General features: G+C 47.6%; 2 protein-coding genes and 1 pseudogene across 2 annotated transcripts; 2 read left to right on the top strand and 1 right to left on the bottom strand.

Annotated features, from left to right (window-relative positions):
* The window catches only part of LOC115322980, a 28,451-nt pseudogene extending 24,891 nt beyond the window's left edge, over positions 1–3,560 (top strand).
* LOC120838050 lies at positions 3,561–4,607 on the bottom strand. The gene has a single exon (XM_040207789.1). It carries the CDS (start codon positions 4,605–4,607, stop codon positions 3,561–3,563), a length of 1,047 nt encoding a protein of 348 aa, XP_040063723.1.
* A 1,584-nt stretch (positions 4,608–6,191) lies between these two features.
* Positions 6,192–7,149, top strand: LOC115320920. Its single transcript, XM_040207784.1, has 2 exons — positions 6,192–6,885; positions 6,983–7,149. The coding sequence occupies exons 1-2, from the start codon at positions 6,192–6,194 to the stop codon at positions 7,147–7,149; spliced, it is 861 nt and encodes a 286-aa protein (XP_040063718.1).
* Positions 7,150–26,807: the final 19,658 nt, after the last annotated feature.

The following is a 26,807-nucleotide window of genomic DNA, read 5'->3' as shown; positions in this document are numbered from 1 at the left end:
GCGCTCACACCCCGCGCCCGTTGCGTCATACATAGCAGCTCTATCACACGCTGTCGGTGAATCCAAAGATTGAGGATTTCTAGCTGAGCCTTTGACTCATCTGAAACCTGTGTAGGAGTTAGAATACGACAGCCTAACGAAAAATGAGAGGGAGTCAATACGTCTGGCTCATAGGAACTGGAGCAAATGAAAGTAATCGGTCTTGAATTCACAACCGCTTCGGTTTCAGACGGCAAGGTGCCCAGCTGTTGGAGTTCGAAAGACCCCTTTCCCAATAATTTGTGAAGGCACGTCGTCACTATTTCAATGAGCCTATCCCAAAAACCACCCCACCGTGGCGCTCCTTCTGCAATAAATCTCCATGTTACATGATGACTAGCATAGTACTTTTAGAGCGCAGCTCTTAGGGGCCCGTTTCCGGCTTGAGCGGCGTCGGCGTCGGCGCAACCGCGAGGTCACGTGACCCCCCCCCCGAGGTCACGTGACCCACCCAGGTCACGTGACACCCCTAGGTCACGTGACATCCCTAGGTCACGTGACCCCCGAGGTCACGTGACCTAGGGGTGTCACGTGACCCCCAGAAGTCACGTGACCCTCTGGTCACGTGACCCCCTGAAATCACGTGACCCCCTTGAGGTCACCTGACCCCCTTAGGTCACGTGATCCCCTGAGGTCACCTGACCCCCAGAAGTCACGTGACCGCCTTGAGGTCACGTGACCCCCTAAGGTCATGTGACCCTTCAGGTCACGTGACCCCCAAAGGTCACGTGAGCCCCTGAGGTCACGTGACCTCCGGGGGTCACGTGACCTCAAGGAGTCACCTATCCCTCAGTACGCTTCCATCTTCCTCCTCAAGAGCTGCGCTCTAACCGGCGCTACAGGGAATTTTAAACGGCTTTCATTTTTTTCACTTCATCTTCTCTCAGCAACTGGTGCATTGCAGCTAGTTCTCTTGACGCTCTTTTAAAAGTTGCAGCGTTATCCGAGAACACAACTCGCGGGGTGCCACACCTGGCGCAGAATCTTTTAAAAGATCATAAGAAAAGAGTCTGCCGTAAGGTCTACGACAAGCTCAAGATGAATAGCTCTAACGACAGCACAAGTGAATAACACAAAGTACGCTTTCACTACGCTACAGTTTTTCACGAAAATGGGTCCGACAAAGTCTGCTCCCGTAACTTCGAAACGACGAGAGCTTAGGACTCGGTCACTTGGAAGGGGAGCCATCGGCGCACTTGCCGCTTTAAGGCGGAACCGGGCACAAAGTAGACACTTTCCAGTAACCCGTTTAACAGCCTGTCGTGCACACGTGACCCAAAACCTAGCGCGCAGTTCACTTAAGGTGTCACCGACCCCTCCGTGGAGCACCGCTTTGAGCATGTAGAACAATCAGTCTTGTCACAGAGTGTTCACCTGGAAGTAGTACGGGGCTTTTCTCGTTGAAGGACACCGCCGCGTTTTAAAGGCGACTCCTAATTCAGACGAGTCCTTCGTCACCAATAAAAGAATGGAGGTCTCGTATTGGCGAAGTATTTTCCAGGTTTTCTCCTTTGATTAGTTGTGGCATTTCATTTACAAATGCTTCTCGCTGTACTTGACGTAACCAGACGTTTTCGGCTGCTTGAAGTTCCTGGGCCGTAAGTGTACCTTCTTGACGAGTCGTCGGTGACCGGCAGTTGTATGTGAAACGCTTTACCCAAGCTGTCGCTCTTGTCATCTTTGTCCAAGTGCTGTACTTGTCAAGGCTGAAAATCGGCTCATTTGCCACGCTTACGAGAACTGGAACATCACGATTCAATTCTAAGATCGCATCATTATCCACCTCTGTAGACTCGACGAGAGCGGTTATCCCAGGCCAGGATTCCTGTGCTCTTGATAGCCATTCAGGTCTTCTCCACTAGAGGTCGTTTGTTAAAAGTTCCTTTAAAGAGAGTCCTCTAATCAAGAGATCCGCTGGATTCTCATATCCAGGGCAATGGTTCCAGTGGGATGGATCCGTTGCTGTCTGTATTTCTGACACTGTTAGAAACAAACTGTTTCCACTTGGCTGCAGGACTTTGGATCTAACATAGAGTGACAGTTGAGTCGGTTCACAAGTAGTAAATCATGTTCCCATGCTTTTTTGCCGGCGTCTCTTTCAGGAACTTCATTAAACGAGCGGCCAGAACTGCCGCAACTAGTTCCAAGCGAGGAAGGGTGACATGTTTTATAGGAGCTACCCTACGCTTTGAGAGCAAATGTTGGACGCTCACATTTTCGATTGTATCGTCGACCCTGAGGTAGGTCACTGCGCCATATGCACTCGAACTAGCGTCTGCAAACACGTGAAGTTAGTGGAGTGCGGAGTTATCTAAAAAGTTCTTCAACCCACATCTGGGAATCGAAAATGTCTGTAATAACCTGAATTCTTCACACCATTAGTCTCATTCTTTCTGTAATACTCTAGGCATGTCTTCTTCCCAATCGATGCCGTGTTCCCAAATTTTCTAGAAAAGGGCTTTAATCCTGATGAGAAACGAAGACAACCATCCCAAAGGGTCAAACAGTCGCGCTGTCGTCTGAAGAACAAAGCGCTTAGTGTTGTCTTTGTCTTCGAAGAACTCCAGCGTTGTCTCGACATTAAGGTGAAGCCGAAGACGGTGCTACTCCCTTTCCAATGTGTCGTTGAAGCGCCTCGTCGGTTGTGGTCCATTTCTGAAGCGTCATGCCAGCTTCCTCAAGGATAACTTTAGCTTCTATGTAGACACGAAATGCCTCGTTTGAAGTCGAAACTCTCGTGGCTAGATCGTCCCCATAAAAGTTCTCGCAGAGCAGCCTCGTTGTGTTTTGAAAAGCTACTTCCATACGCTTGAAATGGTGCTGTAATGTCGCTGTCAGTAGAAATGGACTTGCCGTCGTTCCGAAAGGTACGCGAGTCATCCGATACTCTTCCACCTCAGGCAGGGGATGGCCAGTCTTTGGCATGTGCTCAAACCAGAGGAATCGTAGAGCGTCTCTGTCGGTTTCTCTAATAGATATTTGAAGAAAAGCCTTCTGAATATCTGCCGTGAGACCTATCTTGTGCAGCCTGAAGTTCACGCCTGAAGTTGATCGACAAGTCAACCGTTTTTACGGTGAGTAATCCCAATTTCCTCGATACGTCTTCTCTTATGAAAGTTCTCTGACTCCCGTTGTCGAAGACTCCTCTGATGTAGCACGACTGGCTTTCGTTCAACAACCACGCTCGAAATGTCCTTAGAGCATGTGCGTATCCACTGAGCTCGTGGATGCATCCTTGGTTGCCCCGTGCATGTTGGCGCTCTCCTTTTCGCGTGAGCTTTGCTTTGTACATCGGATCGCAAACAACAGTAGCGTGCCTGCCCCTGCATTCTGAGCAGTGCACGTTACGGCGGCGGTCTCTCGCCCGATGTCGAATAGCAGTACACTTAAAGCACCTACCTGCCTTTGCTAGACGGCTTTTCTTCTCCTGCAGATTGATTTCAGAAGAACAGTTCTCGGTGGTGTGCGTTGGCGAAAGGCACAAAAAGAAAAAAATGACACTCTGCTGCTTAGCCGCGTGATTATGAAGCACCGTCCCTGAAGGTAGATGGCTGCTGTATGGAGCCTCGTGTGTCGTCAGGCAGACTTCGTTTCGTGAGTGCGATGAGCCCAGTTTTCTCGCGGGCTTCCACTTCTATACGCAGACAGCATAAGAGTTGTTCAAGCTCTGCTTCTGACGACTGATTTTCTCTTGTGTTCTCTTGGAAGCTCTGCCGTTTATAATATTCGACAACGATGTCACTTGGGATTCCTTTAGTGAGAACCTCTAATAACATTGCTGCGTACGACAGCTCCGCCAGACCCAGCGCTTTTAGGCCTCTCACATTAATCTGTACGCTGTTCAGGAGTTCCCCTAGTTCAGTCACGTCACCAGATGACTTTACTGGCTTCAGCGTTATGAGGTTGGCAAGGTAAGCTCGCTGGATAATTTTTACGCTTCGAAATCGTTTTTTCAAAATTTCGATTGTGACGCAGTAGGATGCCTCGCTCACCTGGACTCCTGCAATGGCTTTCTCTGCGGGTCCACTCTGCAGAATCTTCAAGTAGTGATACCGATCAATGTTGGTCAAATGGTTGTTTGCGTTAACAGTACGGCAAAACATATCCCAAAAGGGTTGCCATTGGGATACGGTTCCGTCAAAACAAGGAAGCTCTAGTTTGGGAAGTCTTGCACCTACCCGCCCTGGACCTCCGTGATCGCCGTGACCATTCGGTTGTGCGCTCGGAGTAAGTGGGAAGCCTTCGTTTTGTTGATCGATTTCTCGGGCCGGTGGGCATGGAGCTTGGAGCGATTCCATGTGATGGCGGAGCCGCGCCAAGCTCGCAGCTGCGTTGTCCTCGTATTCGCTTACTGAAGCGAAATCCTCTGCAGCCTGTTCGTCTGTGAGAAAGGCCTCTAGTTGCTCGTTGAGCTTCTGCAGGCCGTCATTGCAAGTCTTCAGTCTATCGCTCAAAACCCGCAGAGCAGCAAGGCTGAGCTGGTTAGAGTCGGTGACTTGTCTTGCTTCGGTTCGTAGACGTGTACGCAGAGCCCGCTGGGTGGTTCGCTTGCTTTTCACGCGTTCCATGTCGTTAACGGTGACGATCTTTCCTCTCGGTTGGGTCAGTAAGGTAGCAGAGTCCCGGGTTTCGGCACCAATGTTTCATGTAGTTAGAGGAACGATGTCCACGGTGTAAAAATATGGAACGTCGCGTTTACTTCGCAGATAGGTACAGTGCTCACCGCTGCCTCGATCGTCTCAAAGTCCCCTTGTAGTGTTGCAAAATAGCGACATCTACGGGAGTGTGTAAATAAATGGGGCGGCTCGAGGAGCTCGCTCAGAGATTGGCCCGAACGTTGACCCGACGACATGTCTCTTTGATCCGACCTCCGGCCCGGCTTGCGTCATGGGGCCCCGTTGAGCAGCCCGGTGAGTTGCGCCCTTGCCGGCCACCCTCGTCCTTGACATGTAGCTGGACCAGGGGGGATCGTCGCGTGTACCCCCCCTAAAACATAACATAATTTTGGCGACGAGGTTATCTTTCTATGTTTCGGTTGAGGTCGCTGTTCCGAAGGATAATTACTGGCATAGGCGCCCGGTGACTATCGCGGTCCTGATTCTTCTTTTTGTGGGTTGGTTCCCTGTGAACACAACGATTGTCAAGTGTTGTTCGCGGACGCGGTTTGCCGGGATTGGGCCCTCGCCAAGAAGCCTTGTTCGAACGAACGAAGGAACGAAAACAAAATGGCAGTCATGGCGGCCGGCCTTCCCGATTCTCGCAACATGGCGGTTAACCCCTCGTATTGAAGGAAGAAAAGGACGAAGTATTGAATTTCGGATTTTCGGATTTTCGGATTTGTGACATTGCAAATCGAAATCTTTCGCTTGAAGGATTATGAATCCGACTCGATCGAACACCTAGGTCGTTATGTTCCAGCTGTTTTGTGGTTTGCATTTCCGACCGGTGTTCTCGTCTTCACTGCAGTACCATAGCCCGAAACTTCATTCTTTCGAGAACGTCTCTACATTATGAACTAGTGTGAGCAGGTTCCTGTTATCGTAAATACTGTTTCGTGACGGGATTTCGTTCACCTAGTTGGGTTTTGAGGCAGTTGTGTCCCGTTCGTGCAAGCGTACCATTTACAGCTTTTGCACTTTGACGTAGACTTGAAACACCATACAGAGGTTTACGCCTGAAAAGATTCGGTGTATTAATACAGTACGCCGCACAAGGCTACCCGAGTCTTTTACAGCCGTTTACCTACATTCACTTACGGACTTGTAGTCTTGTCTCTTTGAAATTCAACCTTGTCAGTTGTGACCGTGTCCACACGTTGTGAACGCGCGACGTACGTCACACATGTCTTTTGCATAACGGTGTTATTGCTCACCATCGGTTTCGTCAGTCAACCTGGTGAGGTTCAAAGTCGTTGATAATAAGTTGTCAACGGTCATTCGAAAGTGTGCTGCACGTGACAATCTCTCTGTACGTTGCGCACAAAAGCTCACGCGAGGTCATAATTCTTTTTGGTGTCCCGGACACGATTCCATCTTGGGTTGAAACTCGCCTTGAGTATACATGCTCCTCATTGGCATTTGAGCAATTTTTTTGTTTCTTTCGTCATCTTCGGAAACAGACTTTGAAATACTCCTTATACCTGCAGTTACATAATGGAAAACACACAGCACATTACAGTCATACAGTCTGCGGCATTACCTCCACCTGCACCATTCCTTGCAGTCGCTGGATCGCCACCGCAGGCATGGCCCGCATGGAAGGAAACGTTCCTGTCATTCTTAGGAGCGTCGGGTCTTGAGCAAGTAGAGCCCAGAAGAAAGAAACAGCTCTTGTTTTCGTTGCTGGGAGTCGAAGGGCAACGTGTAGTGGCTGCTTTTGGGTTAACAAATCTTCCTGCTACAGAGCTTCATGATGAATTCGACACATTCATGACGGCGGTAGAAAAGCATTTTGTGTTCTCCGGCTCGCTCGCGCTGGAACGTAAGAAGTTACGCAGTCGCGTACAACAGCCCGGTGAAAGTGTCACCGAGTATCTCGCGGCACTGCGCCGTCAGTATGACCTTTGTGCATTCCAAGAGCAGTCAGACGAACGTATGTGTGACTTATTCCTCGATGGTTTGGACTCCCGTCGTGTCCAAGACCGGATCTTAAGAGAGTGTGTGGACACACAAGTGCCAACACTAGATCGTGCCGTACAGTTGGCCCTCCAGTTTGAGCAGTTAGCGCTTACATCTCAACAGTATCATCAGTCTCGTCGAGCGGTGCCTGACGCCCCTAATTCCACTGCCCCGGTGCAGTATGTTGCGGTGCCCAACACCGAACGCGCACAAGTGACCAGTCACGAAAGTCGGCAATCTCCGGTTTTCCCGAGAGACGAACATTCAGCTATGCAGAGTGCAGGTTTTCCGGCATGGTCATATGAGCCGACCACGTCTGCACCAAGGTTCCATCGAGGACATCCTGCTTCAGCTCATGCATCTCGCCCATCGGGACGACAGAGTTACATGCAACGTCGTGACCTGCCTCCCGCGAGGTACGGACCACAGCCAAACACCTCCTGCTGGTTTTGTGGTCGGGGAACCCACTCAAGAGAACATTGTCCTGCATTGAGCGCACAGTGTTTCATGTGCGGTAAGATGGGACACTTTGCGATAGTTTGTCGCAGCCGTGCACCACCACCTGCCGCGGACGGTGATCGCCGTCGTCATCCAGCCTCAAGCCTAGGACGACGACAACTCTCCAGACGTCCATGGAGGCCTGATTCGTCAGCAGCAGCATCAGCGTACAACTACAACGTTACCACGGACGACATCCCAGTTCGGTCTCTGGAACCGCAGGCTGAGGATCACAGCCAGTACAACCAGTTCATCGCAGATGTCAAGGTAAATGGAGTTCCTCTCAATCTCCTCATTGACACGGGATCGCATGTCTCCATTTTAAATGAGAAGATCTTCCAGCAAATTAACAGAGCTCGGAATATACGTCTACAGCGACCACGAAGACGTCTCATGCACTACATGCATCAGCCAATTCCAGTATTAGGTTGCTTCCTTGCTCAAGTCAAGTTCAGAAATAAAGAAGCGCCATTAGAGTTCTACGTTATTCGGGGCGGGAGATCACTACTTGGCATTGATGGAGTACGAGAATTGAAGATGACCATGTCAGGCGCGGAATTTGAATGTTCCTACGTTGATGCAGCTGTCCAAGGACCAGCAGCAAGTCACCCTGTGAGACCGGCCGACGACTCCCGGAGGACTCCGTTCACCGTGTCGTCACAGCAGTCCAGTGGTTTCGGATCAAGTCAACCGTATGCCCCAGGCAACGAATCGTCTTCACTACAACCGGGTGTCCACTTCCGCTGGCAGAATTCAAGGGTACCAACCGTTCATGGCGACGGACCATCGCGACCAGTACTTTCAAGTATCAACGCTCCACGATTCTCATCTACAGGCACAGACGTCGTGGACATCGAGTCTACAGAGGTGAAACAACCAGTTGTCACCAGTTCAAGGTCTTCTTCAAACCCGCCAGCACGGGACACATCAAAGCTGCCTCCTGGGTTCACGGAGTTCGAGCACTTGTTCACGCCAGAACTTGGTCTGGTACGGAACCAGACGCATACTGTAAAAGTACGCCAGAACGTGCCTCCTGTACAGTCAAGACTACGTCGTCTGCCGATCACCCTACGTGATGCAGTTTCCGAAGAAATTTTCAAACTTGAACGTCAAGGAGTCATCGAGAGAATCAACGCCTCGGAATGGGTCTCACCAATCGTAGTAGTTAAGAAAAAGGACGGCAGCATCAGGATGTGTGTCGACCTGCGTGCGCCCAACCAGGCCGTCGTCACAGACTCTTTCCCTTTGCCACACATCGATGAGCTCCTCAACTCTTTACAAGGAGCATCACACTTTTCCAAGCTGGACCTAGCATCCGCGTACCACCAGATCCGACTCGACCCGGTGAGTCGAGATCTAACTGCATTCATTACTCATGAAGGACTCTTTAGATTTAAGAGAGTATGTTTTGGTTTGGCATCCGCTCCTGCAGCGTTTCAGCAGATAATGTCAAAAATCCTCAAAGAATGTAAAGGAGTGCAGTTCTACTTGGATGACATTATAGTTTACGGATCCTCTCAGAAGGAGCATGATCATAACTTGCGAGAGGTGCTGTCAGCTATCTCCCGAGCGGGAATGAAGTTAAACAAGAAAGGTGTGTTCAATGTACGCGAGCTCTCATTTCTGGGCCATAGTCTGTCCATGGACGGGTTAGCACCCCTTCCATTAAAGGTAGACCACGTTCAGAATTTTGAAGCTCCCTCAGATGCAGCCAAGCTTAAAGCATTCCTAGGTCTCATCGAGTATTACAGCAAGTTTATTCCGCACTGTTCAACCATAGTCGAGCCTCTGCGGCGCCTACTGCGAAAAGGCGTGCGTTTTGTCTGGTCCCCTGAAGCTCAGGCGAGTTTTGAGAGAGTTAAGGCGAGCATCCAGAATGCTCCCATCTTATCCATGTTCGATCCGTCCTTGCCAGTCGTAGTATCGACTGATGCCTCTAACTACGGTCTAGGCGCTGTACTTCAGCAACGAGCCGGGAGGCATCTTCAAACAGTTGCTTTCGCTTCCAGGTCGCTCACCGACGCTGAGCGTAGATATTCCACAGGTGAAAAAGAAGCCCTAGCTTGCCTATGGGCGTGTGAAAAATGGCACGTTTACCTATGGGGACGTCCATTCACCATTCGTACAGATCACCAGGCGTTGGTGACGTTACTCTCTAACAAAGGCTCAGGAGTACGTCCGCTGCGTATCACCAGATGGGCATCTCGTTTGTTAAACTACAACTTCCGTATGGAGTATCAGAAAGGTGTTGATAATCTAGTAGCAGACGCCCTGTCTAGGCTTCCCAGTCCTGATACCGAGAACGGTATGTTTTTCGAAGAGGACGTAGTATCCCTAGTCATTGCTCCCTTGTCTCGCACAGATTTTCAGACAGCTACAGCCAATGATCCAGTTCTGCCTGGTGTGATACGGTATACTATGTCGACATGGCCACCGGATAGTGCCAGTGTGCCAGATTTGCGTCCGTACTACAGTGTAAGAAATCAGCTATCAGTGCACAATGAGTTGTTGATGCAAGGCGAAAAGATAGTTGTCCCGCAAGCTCTCCGAGAAAACATTGTAGATATGGCACATGAGACACATCAAGGAATCGTAAGAACCGCCAGCATCATCCGTGATCGTTATTGGTGGCCACGGATGGATGAACAGATCAAGCATAAAGTACAGCATTGCGCAGTCTGTAACGCGACAGACAGACCAGTCAAGGCAGCATCTGCTCCGCTCCAACCAGTCCAGTTTCCAGATCAACCGTGGGATAAGATTGGGTTGGACATTGTAGGACCAATAGATAAAGCGCCGCAGAGTCAGAGATTCTTCATAGTCCTCGTTGATTACCACTCTAAGTGGCCAGAAGTCCAGCATACTTCGACAGCCACATCAGCAACAGTGATCGAGTTTCTAAAAAACATTTTCGCTCGAGAAGGACTTCCTCGTGAGATCGTCACAGACAATGGTGTACAGTTTGTCTCCAGAGAGTTTGAAGAGTTTCTAAAACAGCATGGCATTAAACATCTCAAGTCGTCATTGTACCATCCACAGTCAAGCGGCCAAGTGGAAAGGTTTAATAGAGTTCTAAAGTCTTGTCTGCAACTTGCTACAGTTCAACACCGACCTCTTCCTGAAGCCGTTCAAGAATACTTAGAAGCATACAGACGCACGACACATCCAGCTACAGGGCGAGCCCCTTCAGTTTTGTTGCATGGTAGAATACATAGATCAAGAATGGATATCCAAGGTGTACCGACACCACAAGTGACAGAAAAGCATAGGAATCAAGCACAACTCCATGAGCGAGTTGAGAAGTATCAGTTCAAGATGAAGCGATATGCAGACACTAGAAGAGCGGCTAAAGCACCGAGATTTTCAGTTGGACAGTCAGTCCGAATTTTTCGTCCGTTGCATCAGACTAAGCTCCATAGCACGTATACAGAACCGCAAGTTATTGAAAAGCAAGTTGGTCCAGCAACGTACCGTATGCAAGATGGCCGAAAATGGAATGCGAAGAAACTTACGGCGGTACCTTCACAGTTGCAGAGGAGTTCGTTGCAAGCAAGCGCAACCACAAATACAAGTCGTTTGCCACAAGAATATTTTGATGACGATGATAACGATTCAGTTACTGACAAGATAACTGTGCCTTTTATGCGTATGAAGTCTAAAGTTTTCACAGCATCGCCTTGCAAGGACGCTGTCCGTGAGAGTCCAGCGACTACGACTACAAAGGAGCCAACGGTCCCTCCCGCTGCCCAGCCGGAGCCCGTCGTGACTTCATCAGCCCAGTTCTTTCAGCCACCGGATGCAAGCACGCCGGTTGCAACGCGTCCAGCGACGCCAGAATCGACGCCTCTTCTAGAGCCACCTGACGGTGAAGTGAGTGAGTCAATGGTGCTTGTAGATCCCTCAGCAGTGACAGAGTCCGTCGGAATCACAGAGTTCCCTGTAGCGACCACAGTGCCTTCTCTATCGGTTACGGAAAAAGAGACTTATGTACCTGATGACCGATCACAAACGGACAATCAAGTAACAAGCTCCACAACAAGACGTTCCACAAGGCAAAGACGCTTGCCCGAGAAACTTAAAGACTATGTACTTTCCTTTGTTCATGATACGTCACATAGTACGTCTAGCGAGATTTTTTATGTTTAATTAAGACTTATAAACATAATTAGATAAAAGTGCCTAACGCAAATGTGAACGTTTTCAGAAACTGTCGAGGACTGTTTTTCCCTTCGGAAGACTGTAACGCAAGTCAAAGATTGTATTCTGGAAAGAGCATAACGTGCCGTTACAGGCGTTTTCAGAATTTGATTCTCAATGTGATACCGCAAATAAGTTCTTTTGTTAAATCTTTTTTTTTTTCCAACGGACATGCAGTGTAAAACGGACATGTGTTGCGAAGAGTTCTTGTAGTTTCTCGAAATATTACGGCACTGTTAGTGTTACAGTGTATAGCCTAATGTTCGTCCAGAATACTGTCCAGTCAGTTAAGCAAAGAGTGTCTACGTCATGCACTGGGTAAGCTAACGTAACTCACAACTAACCATTGTTCTGAGCATAACTTAAGAACGACCACGTTGAGAATTTTTTGAAGGAAAGGAGGAAACGATCAGGAAGTGAAAAGTTCAACTTTCTAAGCAGTGTTCTCCTAACATTTTCAATTCATGGAAGGGAGAAATGTAGTGTCAGCGTATCTTCCATGTACAGCGTTTCAGTTGGCTTCACGAGCGGTAGCACGTTTTCCTCTGTCATTTTATGGGGAGGAGAAATGTAGTGTTGCAAAATAGCGACATCTACGGGAGTGTGTAAATAAATGGGGCGGCTCGAGGAGCTCGCTCAGAGATTGGCCCGAACGTTGACCCGACGACATGTCTCTTTGATCCGACCTCCGGCCCGGCTTGCGTCATGGGGCCCCGTTGAGCAGCCCGGTGAGTTGCGCCCTTGCCGGCCACCCTCGTCCTTGACATGTAGCTGGACCAGGGGGGATCGTCGCGTGTACCCCCCCTAAAACATAACACCCCTGTCGTCGCGCCTTTTTCCGACCTTCCTCGTCTTCAGTCCTTTGTCGCGCGCACATTCCTCCTCTTCGTCTAAAATATTTAACAGGGCCCTCCGGTATGAACTGCGCATCTTCTGTGGCAGCGTATCCGCAGTTCCTACCTTAGGGCATATTGTATCGTATCGGATGTGCAAAAACGGTTCCCTAAAACTCCCTAATAACACAGCTTCTGGAGACCGTTCTACGGACTATCAGATCATCTTGCATCCCTAGCAACCGGCTCTTCGGTGCTCAACACCGTGTTTCCTCACGCCGACGTCCGGGGCCGCCTTTACCGCGTGGAGGACTTACTCTGTCTGGCACTGCTCCCGGAGATCATCGCTCTGGGGGTGTACCAGATGAACCTCGTCTGGGCTGTGACGTTCCAGCCACAACAGGGTAAACGGAAGGCCCTCGCCATAGGTAACCTCGTCGTCAAGGGTGTGCCGTCACCGATCTGGGTAAACAAGACTTGAGCATCAAACTACACTTTAGGCTCCACTACGTACCCGACGACAAGGTGAGGGCGGCACTCGCTTTCTACGGCACGGTGGCCGGAGTAAGCACCGAGAAGTGGCGTGTGCTGGGCGTGTCGGACTGCGCGTTTGATGAAGCACACAGACGCCATCAAGCTGAAGCCCGGGCTCAGCCTGGACAACCTGGCACACCAGCTGCGTATCGCCGGAGATCAGAGGCCCGTGGTGGCGCCGGGCAGAGCACCGCTTCGCCTGCGCTGTTAGCGCACTGGTCACATTCGGCGAAACTGCCGGGTACCGAAATGTGATACCTAGCTGTCGCAGCTTCGGTCCCGAAGCGGCCTACTGCGTCAAGACCTACCCTGTGGCGATAAGTAGCCGACCGGGCAAGCGGCCGCTGAAAGATGGTGCCCTACCGGTTACCGCGGCCATGGCGCAACGTATACCGATGTGTTAACCAGCAAGGACGAGCAGATAATGAGCGTGGTGAAGACAGCGTCGCTGCAAGTCGACGGGACAGCGACGGCAACTTAGGCGCAGCAGAGCCTGCAGGGCAGCGATATCCTCATGGCCGACTCCAGCGCGTTGACCACGAAACGACCACGTCGGGAGGACTCGCCGTTGCCAAAGGGGGGCAGCAGCATGTGCAGTCGGTGCTGATGGAACGGCGGCAGCTTTGACCCCCCCCCCCCCCCCCCCCCCCCCCGCCCCAAACACTGCGTCAGAGCCCAGGGGCCCGGACAAGCAACCGGTTGACAATTCCCCGAGCCGGCTCCCGGTGAGAGTACCACGTGAGAATCTGAATCGCGATGACGCCATGCCTATTGATAAGCTGAAAGTAGTGACGTTGAATGTTCGCGGGATCGTCTCGCGTCGCAAGCAGTATCATGTTAGGAGGCTACTCATCGATAACGACATTGACGTCCTCGCGAGTCAAGAGACAAACGTTAAAGAAGAAGAGGAGACCGAAAAATTGCTAGCGCCTTTCTTATATTTTTCAAAGTTTGTGTGGTCGATGCCAATGAATTGTTTAGGCACTGTATGCTGCTTTTGTACAAAGTTTAAACACTCGAGATATTTCTTTTATTGTTGACAGCGAGGGCTTGCTTGTGATTTGCGACTGTTGTGTAACTAACGAGGAATACAGAACAATCAATGTGTACGCGTGCACCTAATGACAACTACGGAAGGAAATTGTTTTTAAAGGATTTCTTCATATTTAGAATGTCGAAGAAACATCTTAATGTTAGGCGACTTTTACTGTGTTTGTGACGCGAGAGACCGAACAAGCAATACACGTCCACGTGATAGTAGTACAAAACCTTTAAACGAAATGACCACGGAATTTATCTTACGAGATGTTGCAAATTACCAAAGGAATAATACCGCCATCTTGTACACGTATTTCCAATCCATCATACTTCCTATGCAGTTTATATCATGTAATGTTCGTTTTATCCTGATTAGGTATTTGGACACGTGAAGATTAATCTGAGCAGAAATATAATTATGTTCAACAAATTTATGGTAGATAGACATTATTATCTGCCAAAACTGCCACTCCGGTTAGGTAAAGAGAGAGTCAACAAAACAAACACAACTGGCACATTAATTTATAAACAAGTTCAAAATACACTCACTGGTAAAATATAATAGACGGGAATAATAAAAAACATGATGATGAAATAACAAGGTGTAATTATGAGAAGTAATATAAAATCGACGTTCATTTATACGACGTTATTTCATCCGTTATTTAGCTGTTTGGGGATCTTGAATGGATGCCGCTGGGCGGAAATTTGTTTCTGTTTCCACTCTTCTTGTATGCACGATGAAAACGTCTCAAAAACGTTTGTTGAGCGCAATCAATTTCCGATCTTATGAATGTAATATAGTGAAAGTAAAAAGTTATTGCAGTTGTAAAATTCCTTTATCTAACCGGCGTAAAAAACAAAACTCAACATAAGAAACATTATAATTTTTAGGCCACGTTTAGAGTATGTTTTTACGATAAGGGATTCCCCAAAGGATCGCAGCGCATATAAATTAAAGCGGGGTTCAAAAGCAGGCACTGAGGTTTGTAACAAGTGACTATAGCCTAGAAAAAGTTGTACGGAAGTGAAAAAATTAGGTTGAAGCTCTCCTCAACACGGAAGAAAGTCTTCAAGGATGTTTGTATCGAATTTTGGAGTTCATCGGATAAATATGCATTGACGAAAATCTTACCGACGTGCGTTTTTGGAGCTTTTCGGATTTATCCGAAAACAAAGAACCTTAATTATAGCATACCGACTACCAAGGGATGGCGCAGCGGGTCTGTGACGTCAAAACTTCAGACAGCAGTCAATAGAGAGCGTAAAGTGTGCGAGAAACGTCCTTCGCTCGCGACTACTTCAGTTACCACAACCAATTCCTTGCATTCCAAAACCGATAAAATTGCAAGGCTTTACACGCACCCGCGGGAGGAGAGCCCATTGACAACATCTCATTGAAGCATACCCATAGCACACTCTGCAGTTGCATAAATTTAAACTTGCCATGATTATTGTGATATACCTTAAAATCAAGAATGTGCTGCGTGCGCACTGCATCCGAAACCGCAAAGAACTCTCCGTAACCAGTCATAGTAAATCATAACGCACACATAATTCACGCACGACATTCTGCGGCCACCGGGTTTATCGATTAATCAAGATGTTTTTCATGGCATTTAAAAAAAAAACACAGAAACTTTAACGAGGAGTTGGCTTTCTCATGCAGTACTTGAACAAAGGCTCTTTCAAATGAGTAGTCCGACCTGAAAGTAGGTGGGAGTTTCAAATTAGATGGGCGGAAAGAGAACGCGGCAGTTAATTAACGCTACAAAGCATGGCAGAGTTGGAAGGGGCTTCTATAAATCTAAAAAGGATGGAGGTACTCGACGCCGGACGAAATCCCTTCCGAGGTGTCAGCCGAGATACACACCTCTGCCTCCCACCAACTGAGAACCGTAGCATGTTAAGCCGCCGCCTCGTGATGGAACTGGTCTTTGCTTGGGGATGAAGCTTTTAGGTTCAATCAGGTGTTATCTTTCGCCAGGTTCAACTCCGCCTTCATTATCTGCTTCCCTTAACGACTTCCTGACGGATTGAACTCCCGTAATCTTATAATTATGCACTAATTATCGACATTCGCGGCTGTCTTGAACTAGCATAAATATCAATGTCAAAATCAATTATTCATTCATTTTTAAATTATTTGTACATTGGGAAAGATTGGAGCTTTTGGCCAATCTGAAGCGAAAACGGGATCCGGATAGTTTTGAACGAAGATTGGGACTAAGCGAGTTTATTCAAAGCGCATCATTTCGCAAGCATTAATTGGATTGATATAAAATTAGGTCCCGTATGTTTGCTTCACTGTTGGGACTAACTTCAAAACCGAAAAGGCCTATTTTTTATGCACTTTAGTTAAGCATATTTTGTGTATTTATTTCCAGTGTGATCGCTGTAATTATAGGAACACTGAAACGAAAACAAAAGCTTCTTTAAGGGGCCGTGCTGGAAAACATAATGTTTAATAATTTCTTCACAAACTAAAGATTTATTTGCGCATTAATTACGCTGTTAGACGCAATTTAGGCGGAGGTCACCTCCTGCGCAAGCCCCGCCCACAGATGAGTGGCTCCGCCCTTTACTACGGGATTCGCTTGGCTGCTCAACAGAACAGGCCCGCAAGCCTAATGGCTCACCGTCGAGACGTCCGATGCCTCTAGTCTTGCTACGGTGCCTGAAACGCGTCACCGGCTGGTGTGTTTAGCATCTCATTCCAGCTGGAGTCACTGAATGTTTCACAGAGTACCGAAACTTCCAAAACTTCGTTCAAAACCCGAGTCGCTTCGCAGCAGTCACGATCCCCAACATGGCGCTGCCCTGTGCGGTCGAAGCGAAGCGCGTACAGTGTAGCGTTTGTTCTCGTGTGAGCTCTTCAATCCACGTTTATGGCCTGTATCGACACTGGTTTCTTTTTATTAAAGTTATTTACTTCGTTCGGGGTGGTGCGTGACTTGCTCCTCGCTGTCTCGTCTCTCTCTCTCGCCTCGAAACATATCAAAGTCGAGTGTTAGACTTAGAGTCTTAGGCGTAGAGTTTGAAATGCAGCACCGGCGCCACCGGAGGGAGCAAATGAGCCAGCCATCTTATTCGGCGATCCAGATTAGCGGCTACTTGATATAAAAATTATAGAGTCTCTCAACGGATCTTCCGTTCGGTCCTAACTCATCGATGCCCAGAGCACTCACCCGTGCGCTCCCCCCGCAGTTGTGGTAACGCGAAAACCTTTTATATAGGGTGGTCCAAGTCACCAGGCTCGATCTAAAAGGAACCGTAAATATCGACGCCTGCACGTATCAATCTAAACTTTTCTTCAAAGGTGCATTTTGAGAGGTCGGTTTTTCTTGTAAAATTACAACGCGTAGATCTCTTTCTGTAAGAAATAGGGCCAAAAAACTCGCCAAAGTCTACGGCGGGCGGTGACCCAGACGACGCAGTCCAGTAGCCGGGTGTGTTTTGAGCTCGTACTGATAGATGGCGTCGGGAGCAGCGTCTGAAGGTGCAGCCGACCAGCGAAAGAAAGCAGACGACACGCAGACGAAATCCGTTGACAGCAAAAGCGCCGCCGTTATGATGACGCGTTTTTTACTTTAAGTTTTGCTTTTATTGTCCGCATTTATTTTTTAACCGAAGGTACATTTTCAAAAATATTATGTTCATTTTATTAAACCACGGTGGTCACGAGCCGTCGCGATATGGAGGTAGCGCCATCTCTCAATACGAACGCCAAACACACCCCACTACTGTACTCCTTTCGTCCGCGTCACTGCCCGCCGTAGACCTTGGCAAGTTTCTTGACCTTATTTTTTACAGAAAGGGAGCTACGCTTTCTAATTTTACAAGAACAAAATGACCTGTAAAATACACCTTTGACGAAAAGTTTAGATTGCTACGTGCAGGTGTCGATTTTTACAGTCCATTTTAGATCGAGCCTGGTGACTTGAATCACCCTATATATAGGGTGGTTCAAGTCACCAGGCTCGATCTAAAATGGACTGTAAAAATCGACACCTGCACGTAGCAACCTAAACTTTTCGTCAAAGGTGTATTTCACAGGTCATTTTGTTCTTGTAAAATTAGAAAGCGTAGCTCCCTTTCTGTAAAAAATAAGGTGTAACAAATGAAAATTTGCACGGTCTTTTTACCGCAAAAATAAACTAGGCGTCGCCGAACGCTCATTCTCCGCCCAAAGGTAAAGCTAGAGGTCACAACCAGATGCCAAAGTTTCAGCCCGATCCGATAACTTAATCAAAAGTTATAAGTGATTTTCTGAAACTTTCAATGGGAAAATGGCGGCCGACGGAGTTTTCAAACACATGGGGCTCTATGGAGGCAGAAACCGAAAACGGGTCAAAAATGGGCTCCATTTTCTCATTGAAATTTTCAGAAAATCACTTATATATAACTTTTGATTGAGTTATCGGATCGGGCTGAAACTTTGGCATCTGGTTGTGACCTCTAGCTCTACCTTTGGGAGGAGAATGAGCGTTCGGCGATGCCTAGTTTATTTTTGCGGTGAAAAAGACCGTGTAAATTTTCTTTTGTGACACCCTGTACTTATTGTGTTGTTTGGGGCCCATCTCTAAATGGTCGAATGATAGCTCCCCCATGGGCTAGACCAGCCAATCAGAACTGGATTCTGTGGGATTTATTTCCGGTAAGTGGATTGAATGGAATTCGCAACTCTCGGAACATTCAGAGACTCTAATTTCACCCATGCATCGAGAATGGTCCCTAAGCGGAAACAAATGACGCCACAAAAGCCGAAGTGTTATGCTCTCGAACGTCACGATCCTGGTGGTTTCTAGTAGAACTGCTGGCGAAAAGCGGGAGCAAAAGTGAGTGTCGCTCTCATTACGATGTCCCAACTCTTGACTGTCAAAGTTTCCGTGGACTATACGCCTCGCAAGTGGGCTTATTTTCGTCTTCTGCGCATGAGAAAGGAAGTAGCGGTGACGTCAGAACGCCGAGCCCTGATTGGCTGATCGCGACCCCCTATCTCAGCGTCGTCTGCTCCTTTGCAACGTCGTCTGCTCGCAACATCGTCTGCGTATGTCTTACCTTTCATGCGAATTTCGGAAGTGCAGGTCTTAACGAGCGAGCTCGACTTCGCCTTTCAGAGAGGGCAGACGAAATAACTCAAGCGGTACGTTGTTTTTGTCTAACAACTAGCAGACGCGCATTAAGGAGGGAAGTCAAAGGACTCACTGGCGAGGTGTCCCGAGGCGCCCAGGTTTGTTTGCTAAGAACCGAGAGTGAGCTTGTTAGTGTCCGCAAATTTCCTCCCAAATACTTTTTTCCTCCTTTCGTGTGCGGCGAGACCCCTCATTCTTTAGCGGCGCCGGCGGGTTGGCGCAGTTAACGTCGTCTGCTTTACGTCTGCTAGTAAAAGCTATGGCTGCTTTACCTTTCCTGCGTCTGTCGGAGATTCACCGCTTTTTCACCGGCGAGAGTGGCCGTTGCCTCGGGAAACAAGGAGATAACAAGAGGAAGAAATTGACCTTTTAATCTAAAACTGAGGTCAGCGATCAAGGTATAATACGGGAAGGGTTCACAAGGGTTGCGCGGGCATATTCCATTCAGCACACCAGCCGGTCGGGGGCAGACGGTCGCCGAGTCGCGGAGTGCCTGCTAGGCCTAACTGCCGTGCTCGCTTGGTCGCGTTCGGTGGAATCGTGGCTGTTGCAGCTTTTCCCGGGTGTTTGTGAATCCAGCGTTCTTGTTCGTCGTAGTCTGTTTCAAGTACCTTTTACTTTTTTCTTGCTGCTTGAAGTCGGGACGCGTGAGAAGCGCACGTAGAAAAATAAACGTCCGTGGGTCGTCGCGACCGCGACGCTGTCGGCCATGCTGATTTGATCGTAAGAAGTGCGTAAGACAGCTTTGGAGCTGTCCGTAGGATTTCGTTGTAACCTGCGAAAAACTTACGAAAATTCCGTTTCGTCAATACGAATTTGTTCTTAAGTTATGTCTTACGCACATTTCTGGCGTAAGATCGTTTCGTGAATCTGGCCTCTGCACTTCCGAAAGTCGCAGGAAAAGTAGGACATACACAGACGACGTTGCGAGCAGACGACGTTGCAAAGGAGCAGACTACGCTCAGATAGGGGGGTCGCGATTAGCCAATCAGGGCTCGGCGTTCTGACGTCACCGCTACCCCCTGCGCAAGAAGCAGACGAACTTGCCCTCCGCATTAAAGTGGAAAGTGACCTGCAGCAGAATAGGCTCCATGCCACGCCCACCACCGCTGTTGTGACGCCGCTAGGATGGCGGCCAGCGACAGAATGACACTTCCATGACGTCATCAGGCGAAAATTGATAGTCAGCTTTTTTGGACGCTGTAAACACACCAGTGAGATACGTCTTCCAGGCACCATAGTCTAGCGTCTGAGACCGCCTGCTAGTCGAGTGTGGAGACGCGCGGCATCCTCCTGCACCGTCTCATATTCCACCATGTCGTCTATTGTCGTCTCCAACGGCCGTAAGACGCGACAAGGGAAGCGGCCTGTCGGCTCCCGTTATCGCCTGCACCCATCTGCTATTCTAACCCCGTCTTCAATGTCCTCAATGCTGGCAAGACGCGACCATGAAAGCGGCCTTGTAGCGTTTCCTCATGCACGAGCCATGGTCTAATACAAGCGTCTGTCAGCGTATGTAGACGTGTGGTAGAAAGCGGCCGAGAAGACTAAAATATTCAACAAAATTAATATGCAGTCATTCCAGATTTTTTGTTCTTGCTTTTTTTTTTTTCGAGTGTCATCCGCGAGGAAGGGGGATGAGCGCCATGACACACAATTAAAACGCAACCTAAAAATATTCACTTTGGCAGGCCAGGTGCACTGAAAAACTTGAGAGCTACTTGCCTTTCGAAGCGAATTGACGAGAATATAGCTGGACAATCTTTATGTGAGACGAACCTTCTCGGTACTCAATAAACTTCTAGGTATTGAAATGGTGGTTGCAATCACAATGACTGTGCTATTCACAGATTCACATGGCCGCGTTTACAGGAACCATGCAGCATCCTTATTGAGCGTCAACACGCTCACTAGTTGACGTGGGATGCTCGACTTAGGCCAAGTACCGTTACGAAAACCGGCAGCCGCAAAACACTTCCGTAGGTGCGTACTTGCGACAGTTTGCTGCAAGCTAAGTTGGCTGAGGATATTTTCCACTAAACATCTCGGGAAACAGAAAATGACTCGCACTCATAAAAATGAACGAGCTCAACGAGCTACGCTGGTTGAGCACCCCGCAAGCGCCGACAGCCAGGTTTGTTGTCGTTGGCAATCATGGAGTCAAGAAGAGGTGGTGACATACCGGCTCAAGCCAGCCAAACGAGCCAATCCCGAGTTAAGCAGCCGGAAGTAGAGCTCGCGGTCGGTGGGAACGTTTCCAAGGGTGCCCATGGGTGTCCTTTCCGACCAATAGCAGGATCTTTGCTTAAGGAATAAACTCTCTTTCGCCATTTCAGGAGGTGAAAGGCACACGATCAGGCTACAGGGTCCCAGAAGAATCTCTTTGAGCAGCGCCCTATCACTAATACAAACATTTTGGAAAGGTTATAAACTTATTGCATCGTTAGGGAAAAACAAGCTTTGACACACGTCTTATATTTGGATTTCTTTGCAAATACAAGCAGTGAGTACAAGTAAAATGAACAACATAAAGACGACATGAGACCATCTTATGTTTGAATGTTAGGTGATATTCGAAAGCATACAGACACATTGGCACAAATATTATGTCTGCATGCAGCGCCACATAAACACAAATCCCCTAAAACAACTTTTCTTTTAAGTATACGAAGGACGCATTTTTTACAGTCTATTTTTTGCAAAGCTTTCTGATGTAGTTACGGGGATCACCCCGGACAGACGATAGTTGAGTGTGGCTCATGAATTGAACACGCAAAATGCATGGGTACCGGACATATAGGTTCGGCCGTAATAAATACCTTAGCAGTTGTGGGCTTGTGATTAATCGTTACGGTGACGGGAATAACGAAACTATCATAAGTTCCGGAGTAGAGCTTACACCTTGGGCATTTGCCAGCCCCTGTGGTGCGAAATGGCTGTTTATAATGGAGATCAAACAACACAGCCAGTTGTGTCAACCAGAACTGAAGGTTAGTATTGCTTGTTATTTTTTTTTAATTTTTTTTTTATTTTTATCTTGAAGTCAGTGTTTGTGTATTACTACTCTCACATATCCATTGAATGCTCTACGTGACCTTCCCAGGTCACGTGCACACAAAAAGAACTCCCAAAACATTTACTTTTGGCTTCGTAATTTAAATATGTAAAATTAAACTCTCGATGATCCCGCCTGGACAACACATGTTTACCTAGAACGATTCATTTACGCCGCCAAAGTTTGTGTTCTTCAGGAGACAACCGAGCTTTATCCAGTGACATCTCAATTTGAATGAAGTCTTCATTTTGCTGAAGCTTAATTAAAAAAAAGATTTATTTGAAATGATAATATTGGGCTCACTGCTGGGTAAAGCACATCTAAAAAGTACTTGATGTAAAGCAGAAAGTAAGTGAGAGGTTATATACTTCAAATGAATTAGTAAGCAGATCGGGCGCAATTAGTTTAAAGTAAAATACTATAAATACAATGTACACTCACCGTAAAGTACAAGCAGTTTTTAACACACTCTTTCATGATGCCCTTTCATTCCCTTATACAGTGTTTTTTTTCTGTTTTTTTTTTTTTGTTTTCCTTTAGTGGTATGCATTGCCCGAGCGGCAGTGTTCTAGGCGTTCCCAAAGAAAAAAATAACGAAATACGTTAGTCGTTACTTGCAAAATAAAGAACTGCGTTACCGATCTACGTTACCTAAAAAAAAAAGGAACGCGTTACCGTTACCGTTACCGATAAAAAGTGACGCACATTACTTTTGCGTTACATTTTATTTATTTATGTACTTAAAGTACTTTCCAACACTGATTTGGCTAGACATTTCAATTCGGCCTAATTCCCAGCCTCACTAAAATTTTCGATTCGATTTGTTCAGCTCCATTCAGCTTGATCCCAGTTTGACTAGAAGTTTCAGCTCCGGTTTAGCACCTCTAGCCGGCTGAACAGCTGTTGAAGTCTTGAGCTGCTCAGTTTGTCCTCATTTTCGATGGGAAACAAGAGTATGAGGCTTGAGAACCATAACTTGAATAAACTCTAGTTCACATAGTTTAGAAAGCTGCACAGCGCATAGTAGTGATTTTTGTTTTGTTTTACTAACTAATATTATCATTTCTGCAATTTTTCACGTTTAGCTGCTCGCATTCACCAAGCACTTGCATTAAAATTAAATTGTGCGTTATAGTAATGAACCTCAGAAAATTGCGACTACGATGTTGAGGATTCTCTTCTAAAGTTCGCGGACATGTCGATGTAAAATAAAACCGTCTAAGCCGTGACCAAACTTGCACTATCCTTATGACTTAGGTCGTGTAACTGATGTTTTAAACGGGTAAAGAAATGGAGCTTATTTCTTGCCTTCAACATTAAGTGGATACAGCTTCGGAAACACAAATATTTCGTTAGAAAAAGCTAGAAAAAATATCTTAAACTGAATTAAACGATAACCGAAAGCCACCTCGTGGATGTCTGTGAAGCTGCAATAGAATTTAGAGGCGATATCAGTTCATTAATTCGTCATTCACACAGCCGTCTTTTCGCCCCGTCCCTACGCCGGCGGGGAAGGCGCCGTGCCGCAGACGGGTCGAAGGAGTGTTTGAACCAGCGGCGACGGAGCTGCCGGCGGTGGCTACATGGATGGGTAAATGGATGCTGGTCGCTGTACCCTCTATATTGCATCTAGCCTAAAAACATTGCACTTGCCTTAAAAATCTTGCGTCAAACATTTGCACCCCGTTAGACCGTTTCACCGCTATACAACAATCATCTTGTGCGCAATTTCACACTTCCCTTGATCTCTACCGCCAATCTTTCAACCCCCTCTTTGTGTCTACGTCTTTGTTTCTAGGAACTTGCGGTTGGGTGGGCGATAAAAATCTTTCGTGTTTGAAAACAATTTATTTTCTCTACTTTTCGAGACAAAAAAGACAGGCTTTTTTGTGTTTGTTTTAGAATAGATTTCCCCCATAAAGAAGACAGAACCAACTGCGAGCACGTTCGCATCAATCGCTCGTTATTAGGGCTGGGCATTTAATTGATTAACATCCCAATTAATCGATTAATGCTTTGGTCGCTTTTTTACCCGTTAATCGGATAAATTCTGACAAATCAAACGAAAGCTAACGTTGCACGTTTTCATCACTTAGGCCTGGACGAGTACAATGGTATGAAGGGCAAACTTTAGGTGAAATGTCGACTTAAAGCACACTTCTTGGGCGAGATGTGTAACTCCAAACCAGTGCAGAAGGTTATCAGTCTCCCGTCTACTTCAACGTCCTGCGATTGTCCGTTTAGCACAGAAAGGACTATTGGGAACATTCAAAAGAGCTCGCTTCTGCTGGAGAATATCAACGAAATTGATTGCCTCGGCAGGTGAAGTAATCTTCTGATTCTGAGGGTCTTTGAACTGTACTCCACTACACATCGAAGGTTATTCATAATGCTAATTGTACATTGTGGCGTTTATTGTTTATTCAGCAAAAGCAAAACGTGCAAGTTTGACGTTTCAAAATATTATTTACCGAAATGAACGAGACCGATTAATCGACTAATTCATCGATAATGGTGGCGATTAACCGGATTAAGATTTTGATCGACGCCCTGCTCTTCTCGTTAACCCACAGTTCATTCCCGATGATCGACTAGCAGAGTTTTTTTTTTTTTCTCTTCTTTCTTAAAAACACATTTACGTATATCGTAATGGAAGCGATGTAGTCTCACCATTTCGAGCAGCAGCTCAGCGGTAAATCCAATTTTCTGTATACCCATTGTTGAAGATCCGCAACCAAAAAACTACGCGCGCGTCGTCCTGGTACAGAAAAAGAGCTCCATTGACTTCATCGCTGGGGCGCGGCACGGTCAATTCCCCCTTCCGCGGTCGTGCCCATGGTCCCCCAGCTTTTGAGAGTCCGCCAGATTGAGCGAAACATTTCTATCTTGGGATTGGTCTTCTCCCGCTGTGGCGAAACTCCGGCGCCCCACGTCTTTCGGCAGAGACGGGGGCGTGGGACATGCTCCTTCGGCCCACTTTGGCACTTCGGCTCCTGCGATGGAATTTGGTGCCCAAATTGGTCCGAAAACCGTCTCCCCCCGCGGGAACGCTGCCCGGTGCCGCGACGGGACAGGGGAAAAGACGGCTGTTTGAATGAGGCCTGAATGAGGCCTAAAAGCAGCGCCACAACGGAAGTACGCTCACTCATGGAGATTACTTCGGCCTGAACGCATTACCGAGGTGGTCTGGTGAAGAAAGTCACAGGAGAGTTGACCATTTTGGTTTGAGTTTCAGGCGTTTATTTCAACGCATCTTTGTGGGTCGTGTCTGTTTGATCATCTCAACTCTAAAAAAAATTCAGTTTAAACGGGCCCGAATGCGCAGCTCTACCGAGGATGGGATAACCCCCTAGGTTGACTGCTACGAACTCCATCTCTACAAACTTGGTTAAAGAAGACGGCCCGCAAAGTGGTGCACATCGTGACAAATCGCAGCGGCGTTGCTAGGGGCCTTGGAGAACTCGATGCTGACCGAACACACGGCAGAGAAAGATTGGACCGGCATTAAATTTCCGAAAAACTGCTCTAACCCCACATGTGGTGGCGTGCCGTCATGTCGCAATAAAAGGAGACATATAAAAAAAAGTGTATGCATCATGTTGCGGAGGCAATTTATACGGCGTTTATTTGAGCCCTGTTTTCCTGAAAGAAGGAGATAGAATCGATGAATGTCCCACCGCTGCCTCTGAAACCACCGCTGCCTCTGAAAACAAGGGGGCGACGAGGGGACAAGGGAAAAAAACGGGCCTTCTTAAGTCAATAGGTGACCGGCGTTTGGCACCAGCCGCAACGCACTCTGGGTATTATCCACTTCCGGTTCGTAGCTAGCAGACGACGCAGCACCATGACGGCTGTGGAAGTGTGTGCGGGTGTTGAACCGGATCAATTCAAGCCACCTCCCTCTGCTGCTGGGTGACTTACAAATTTCTGAGAGTCTGAAGTTACATGTACGGATATGTTAAGTATAGAAATCGGCACGCAGGAGCATCGAGAACGGCCACGAAAGCGCGGAGTGATGACGGCAAGCTGCACTGGCGCCGCGCTTTCAGGATCTTCGCACGAAAACTCAGGCTAAAGCCTGATTCACATGGTGCGATTTTCTTCTGCGAAATCGGTGAAGCGATGAACCGCACTTGCGAAATTTCGCGTTTCCTTTCACATTGATTGAGAGCATATGCGATTTTCCGCACTTGCGAAGCACATGGTTGGAACCCTTGAATTCGTTTGACGATATTAATTTCGATATTTAACAAAATTATGAAATTTTCAGATTTATTTATTAGCTTCTGGTAAAAAGTACGCCGTATACTTATATTTAGGGCCGATTCAGAGGTTTGCATCGACTGCATTCGCATCAACGAAAACGACGAAAACAACGAGTACGACGAATGCGACAAGGACACCGGTAGAGCCACAGCTCATAACTGCTTGAGGAAGCTAGTTGTTGCGTTGCTTGGCATGTCGCGCAAGGCGAACAGTTGTCCCGGTGGCTTCGTCACGTGGACGATGTTCCATATTGAAAGAGGGCAAGTAGCAGCGCGTCTTGACTTTCATAGAGCATGATGGCCGCTACTCTAGATGACGACGAGTTCAGACTGCTCTTTTGAAAAGGAATACCTACTTCTGCGGAAAAAAACTCCTGCACCTAGACGGCAGCCCGCGGTGATGGTGGGTCAGGCCGTGCTGGCAAAACAGAGCCAAAGAATCGGAGTTTTACTCATTGGTAAGTCGACTTGTGCTTTTCTGCGAGCAGGTTTCTGGAATATTTTTTCTCTGCAGACCCTCTTTATGCTGCACAGCGACCCGGAGCAGTTTCGAAGAAATTACCGGATAATGCCGAACGCCTTTGAAAGACTCCACG

This window comes from Ixodes scapularis, unplaced genomic scaffold (assembly GCF_016920785.2).
Source record: "Ixodes scapularis isolate PalLabHiFi unplaced genomic scaffold, ASM1692078v2 PGA_scaffold0__279_contigs__length_252992795, whole genome shotgun sequence".
In the NCBI taxonomy this organism is placed as follows: domain Eukaryota; kingdom Metazoa; phylum Arthropoda; class Arachnida; order Ixodida; family Ixodidae; genus Ixodes; species Ixodes scapularis.
Note: the sequence above shows the minus strand (reverse complement) of the source record. Positions and strands in the feature narration are given on the sequence as shown.

Coding starts and splice junctions, on each gene's coding strand:
- LOC120838050 (XM_040207789.1), bottom strand. CDS start 4,607: ATGGAACGCGTGAAAAGCAAGCGAACCACCCAGCGGGCTCTGCGTACA.
- LOC115320920 (XM_040207784.1), top strand. CDS start 6,192: ATGGAAAACACACAGCACATTACAGTCATACAGTCTGCGGCATTACCT. Junction 6,886..6,982: donor ACAAGTGACCAGTCACGAAA/GTCGGCAATCTC, acceptor GTCTGCACCAAG/GTTCCATCGAGGACATCCTG.